At 48.9% G+C, this 6,000-nt stretch overlaps 1 protein-coding gene across 2 annotated transcripts in view; it reads right to left on the reverse strand.

Annotated features, from left to right (window-relative positions):
* The window catches only part of Usp32 (ubiquitin specific peptidase 32), a 157,617-nt gene extending 152,684 nt beyond the window's left edge, over window positions 1-4,933 (reverse strand). For both annotated transcript variants that reach the window (XM_006983183.4, XM_016001732.3), the window contains exon 1: window positions 4,699-4,933. In XM_006983183.4, coding sequence (XP_006983245.1) covers window positions 4,699-4,756 — 58 coding nt within the window. In that variant the 5' untranslated portion in view covers window positions 4,757-4,933. The remainder of the gene's footprint in view (window positions 1-4,698) is intronic.
* Window positions 4,934-6,000: the final 1,067 nt, after the last annotated feature.

A 6,000-nucleotide genomic window follows, 5' to 3' on the forward strand; every position in this document is an offset into this window, starting at 1 on the left:
AGGGAAGGAGGAAAATGATATAATTCTATTTCAACTAAAAGCATATTTTAGCCAGGCAGTGGTTGCCAAAGCCTTTAATCCCAGCATTTAGGAGGCAGAGGAAAGCGGATCTCTCTGAGTTCAAGGTGAGCCTGGTCTACAAAGTGAGTTCCAAAACAGTCAGGGATACAAAAGAGAAACCATTTCAAAAACCGCATTTAAAAAATAAACTGCCAAGCGGATCTCTGTGAGTTCAAGGCCAGCCTGGTCTACAGAGGACAGGCACCAAAACTACACATAGAAACCCTGTCTCGGAAAACCAAAAATAAATAAATAGATAGATAATCTTCATAGATTGCTGTTTAAAACAAAAAAATCCACAGGTGTGTGTGGTGGCTCTTACCTGTAATCCTAGCATTTAGGAGGCTGAGGCAGAAAGCTAGAGGCCAGTGTTGGTTACAAAACATATTCAAGTTCAGCCTGAACTATATCGACTCTGTATACAAAACAGATTCAAGTCCAGCCTGAACTACATTGACTCTGTATCAAAAAAGACACAGCTAGAAAGTAGCTCAGGGTTCTAGAACCCTGCCTAGATACACAAGGACCCATCGGCAAGACTCAGGTAATGAAGCTATCCACGGTAGCCTGTGCTGGTTAATTCCAGTGCTGGGGAGATGAATACAGGCAACACTGCTGGGAATTGAATAACTGGCCTCATCACTGAGCCCCAAACTGGAGAAAGGCAGAAAAAGGTGAATGGCACCTGAGAAGATTCACACCTGAGGCTCTCCTCTAGCCTATCCATGTAAGTACGTGTGTGTGTGTGTGTGTGTGTGTGTGTGTGTGTGTGTGTGTGTGTGTGTGTATATGCGCTCTTGAGAAAGCATGTGCGCGCACGCACGCGCGCGCGCACACACACACACACACACACACACACACACACACACACACACAGAATATACAAGCTTTAACCCAAGCCTGTTGGCAGACACCTGTAACCCCAGCACTCAGACAGAGGCAGAGGCAGGCAGATTTATGAGTCCAAAGCCAGTCTGGTCTGTAGAGTGAGTTCTAGGAAGACAAGGGCTACAAAATGAGATCCTGTCTAAAAATACACACACACACACACACACACACACACACACACACACACACACACACACACACACCACAAAAGTTACAAACTGATATAACATGGTAAAATAAAGAGATGTCAAATAAAGCTATTAAAATTCTCAATATCCATGAAAACAGGCATAATTCCCTAGACAACACATGCATTCTTTAAATTAAAATTAATAATAATAACAATAAAGTCAAGCTAGACCAGTGAGATGGACCAGCGGATAAAGGTACTCACTGCTAACTTGATAACCTGAGTTCAATCCCTGGGATCCACATGGTTAAAGGAGAACTAGCTCCTGAGTCAAAAACTGTCCTGTGGCTGAGCGGTGGTGGTGGTGGTGGTGGTGGTGGTGGTGGTGGTGGTGGTGGTGGTGGTGGTGGTGGTACACGCCTTTAATCTCAGCACTGAGGCGGCAGAGGCAGGCAGATCTCTGTAAGTTTGGGGCCAGCCTGGTATACAGATCAAGTTCCAGGACAGCCACGACTGTTATATAGAGAAACTTTGGGAAACCAAAACAACAACAAGAAAAAGAACAAAAGTGTCCTGTGATCACCATATATACACTATGGCAAACATATACAAATAAATATAATACAAATATTTTAACAAAAAGGCAAGCCTCTTGTATATCTCAAGGTATTTACGATACAAGCCAAAAAAAAAAAAAAAAAGTTATCACTAACACATCTTTCCAAAAATGTTTAAAGCTACATACTTTCAGAAAAGTAAAAGTTAAAAAAATAACTGGCAGTCTAACCACAATAGGATATAAACCCAAAATTCATCCTCATTTTGAGTGCCTCAAACATAAACCAGACTGCTCTTTCCCTCAGGTCCAGTGTTAGGTCACTAACATTAACACTGCATTTCAAGGTCCCACTTTGCTGTTAAACTGCCTGCTATTCTTGTTTGTGGTAATACATCAGATTTTTTTTTTAATGCTGTGTAATTATGGATAAGCAGTAGATAATGCTCAATCATTTAAATTAAAGCCAAAGGGTCAAATAGTTCTATTAAGCTTATTTTTTCTTTTATTTTTTCCGGCTTTTTTGTTTTATTTTATTTTTTTCGGTTTTGCAAGACAGGGTTTCTCTGTGTAACAGCACTAGCTATCCTGGAACTCACTTTGTAGACCAGGCTGGCCTCGAACTCACAGGGAGACACCTGCCTCTACCTCTGAAGTGCTCGGATTAAAGGCGTGTGCCACCACCGCCTGGCTCAAGCTAGTTTATTTGTCAAATCCTATCTGTCCCATCTCACCTTACACAAAGTAAACAGATAAGTAAGACTGATGCAGGCATTAGCACCTATTTATTCACGTGCCCCCAAAAGGTTCTCAAGCCATTCTGTAGACTCAGAAAAAGCTCTATAAAATTTTAAAGTCTGATGTCTAATTTGAGTGAGCAGCATCATGTTTAAAAGTTGCCTGTATTAAATGTATCCTGTTTACACTCAGAAACTATTTTATCAACTTGATCCTCTTTTGGTTTGAAATCCCTGAAGCAAAACTGACAAAAACAAACACATCCAAACAACCTTTACTAACACTTTAATACATACTTTGCTACTTCAAATATGCATTTTAAAATTCCAGACATGCCTCATAACAAATTAAATGAAAACCTTTCAACAGATCATTTTAAAATGTATCAATTCATTTATATTTTAAGATGTACAATCTTGCTGGGCATGGTGGCCCAAGCCTTTAATACAGCACTTGGGAGGCAAAAGCAAGTTCAAGTTCTCTAAGTTCAAGGCCAGACTGGTCTACAAACTGAGTTCCAGGACATCCAGGGCTACACATAGAAACCCTGTCTCGAAAAACAAAAAAAAACAAAATGTATGATCTTAATTTGATATAAAATAATCAGCAAGAGCTCGAATAAAGTTTAATTTTAGAATTTCTTAACACCAGGTATATCACTGGTATTCACACCCTTAAACTTAGAAACACTTCTGAACCTTGCTGCTGTAAATCAATTTGACTGCGCCCTATTTCATGCCAGGTAAGCCAATGACTAATTGCCCCCAGACCCGTCAAGCTTAACAGCATTCAGGAAATGATTGGTCTAGGCTTGGAAATACATCAAGAATTTGGAATATTTCTCATACTGAAACAGGGAGAAAAAGTTCAACTAAGATTGTGTTTAAGAACAATCATCATGCTATTGGGAGAGGGAGGCACCACTAAACGAATCATTTTTGCTATTCTGCTCAGTCCAAAAGTGATGCAACTACAATTCTGTATCTTATCTATTTATTAGGTAGTGGGTCCAGTGAACTCCTAATTTTCCTTGTATATGAACTAGATCTCACTTCTAAATCCTCGCTTTAAAATGTCTTTAAAATGTCTTTCATCACATTTTCTTTTTCAATCTCAAGCTACAAAAACCACCTGGCGCACGGCTGAATTTTTTTGTCTTAGAAATCTGTTAACAATGTCTGGCCTCTATAATCTTCTTAATGTTTTTCACTTCTTACCAAGAAAATCCATTAAACGTCGGAAATAAATACAAGCACCACACAAACACACACTCAAATCTCAGTCATGAAAAATTAAGTCACATTCCGGCCACAAACTGTGCGAGACACTTCCAGTTAGCGTGAGCTTTAGTGATCATGGATCAAGAGTGTGGTAGGGGGTTGGGGCTGTTAACAACACAGTGTGAATCAGAGCCAATGGCAGCAGCAGCAGCAGCAGCAGGCTAGGACTGACAGCAAGGCCAGTCTCTGGAGGGAGATGTAACACAGGATCACAATGCTGGGTTTCCGAATGCCATTTTAGGGGGAGCGAGAGGCTAAGAACTGGGAATCAAGTGCACTAAACCCGTCTGATCGATGCCCGAGGAGAGGAAACCTACTAAGCAAGGTCTTATGGCAACACCAGTTTGCCTAGTCTCCTCTCGCCTTAAACACAACTTCATTTCGGGTCTTTCTTTTAATCAAAGTCATCCGCTGAAAGGGTGAGAGGGGGCAGTGGTAAATGGCAGGATGGTCATTGCCCTCAGCACAGCGGCAAAGACCCTGGGAAAAAAAAAAAAAAAACAGTGGTTCCCTAATAGGAAAGGACTCCCAGGAGCAAAAAGAACGCTCTGCAGCGGGTGGCCTTCTCTTCTCCGGCCAAAGCTGTTAGGAACCAGATTAGCATGTTGTCGGAGGCTTTCTTCCTTCTTTTTTTTTTTTAAATGAAAGAGTGATATGAGAAAATGGCACTGAAGGATGAGGGGGGCCTGGAAGGAAGGGCCGAACCATCCAAGAAGCGATGGACAGGGCTCCCCTGGACCCAGACAAGATAACAACGCCGCCGGAGCGCATCGAATGGCCAAGCCAGCGCCCGGTACCCCCGCCACCGAAGACAGCTTCGCCCCCTCCCCTGGCGCCCCAATTCCCAAACACCGCTCCCCACTCCACCTCCCCTGCCCTCGATATTCCCACGGCTGGCCTCCGGTCCTTCGCCAGACCCCCCACGCCCCAGCCGCCCCTGCCTCCCCGCCTCCGTCCCTCCCTCCCTCCCTCCCGGCCGGCCGGCCACCCACCCCCGGGCGCCCGGCGCTGGCCTCCCCGCAGCTCGCCCGACCCCTCCCCCTCACCTCTCCTCAGCGCCTCCTCGTAGCTGAGGAATCCGATCCGTGACTCCTTGGCGCCCATGCTCCCCTCATCCCCTCGGCCGGGGGTCGGAGCCTGCGTTCGCCCCCACCCCCCTCCCGCCTCCTTCGCGGCGTCGCCGGCTGACGGTGTCGGCGTCCTCGGTCCCTTCCTCCTCCTCCTCCTCCCCCCCCCCAACACTAACAAGTGCGGCTTCTGCCCCGGCGACTCCTCCCGACCGCCGCCGCCGCCACCACCGCCGCCGCCGCCGCCGCCGCCTCCTCCATGCCGAGTCACGTGACCCGCTCCCACCCCGCCCCCTTCCCCTCCCTCCTACTCCGCCCTTCTCTGTCTCTGTCTCTCTGTCTCTCTCTCTCTCTGTCTCTCCTCCCTTCGCTTCTCTCCTCACTCCTCCTCTCCGCCCCTCGGCCGCCCCTCCCGTCAGCCCCGCCGCGGGTCACCTGACCCCCGAGGCCCGGGACTGTTCCGGGTAATGGCCGCCCGGGGCGGGGGGTGGGGGGGGAGGTGGGGAGGGAGGAGGAGGGAGGAGGGAGGGCCCCGCACGCTCCGCCCCGCCCCACGCTGACAGCGCGCGGGGGCGCAGGGGCGGGACGGTCCCGCCGCACGTAGCGCGTCCTCGTCGGCTCCCCGGCCAATCGTAGGCCTCCGCACCCCGCCGCGGCGCGCAGCCGGAGAGGAGGGCAGGGACTTCCGGGGCGCCCGAGGACGGGTCTTCCCGCCCCCACGCTCCGGCGTCCGGCGGGCGGGGCCCCGGGGCGGTGACGGTTGGTACGGCGGTGGCCGGGACCCACCTTGGAAGATTCGGGGACTGTTTGGGAGCCGGGGTGGGGGGTGGGGGGGTGCGGGAGACAAAGGAGCGGGCGGGCGGGGGACACCCATCCCGCACCCCCCGCACCCGTGTTCAGGGCAGAAGAATCTCAAGGCTTTTCACTGAAAAGACACTGTATTTCCTCCTAGTGACAGACAGGGCGGTGAACCTTGTCGTAAAATTGAGTGTTTTCTTTTCTGCGCCCCCCCCTCCCCATTCTCCGGACCAGCGGCTGCCTCAGTTTTCCTTTCACGGTCTTAGGCCCAGCCACTAGGTCTGCTCCCCCACCCCACCCCCCCACACACACCCAGTTTTATAAAAGCCCCCTTGGATGTCTTGCTTTGGTTGGTTTGGATTGGATTTGTTTCTGATGCTGAGTTCCTTGTAGCCCAGGCTGGCCCCGAGCTAGGCGTTTCGCATGCCTCAACCTCCCACTTAACTGGTTGGTTCTACAGAGCACATACCGGGCTCTGCCTCC

Source organism: Peromyscus maniculatus, chromosome 8 (genome assembly GCF_049852395.1).
Source record: "Peromyscus maniculatus bairdii isolate BWxNUB_F1_BW_parent chromosome 8, HU_Pman_BW_mat_3.1, whole genome shotgun sequence".
Lineage (NCBI taxonomy): Eukaryota > Metazoa > Chordata > Mammalia > Rodentia > Cricetidae > Peromyscus > Peromyscus maniculatus.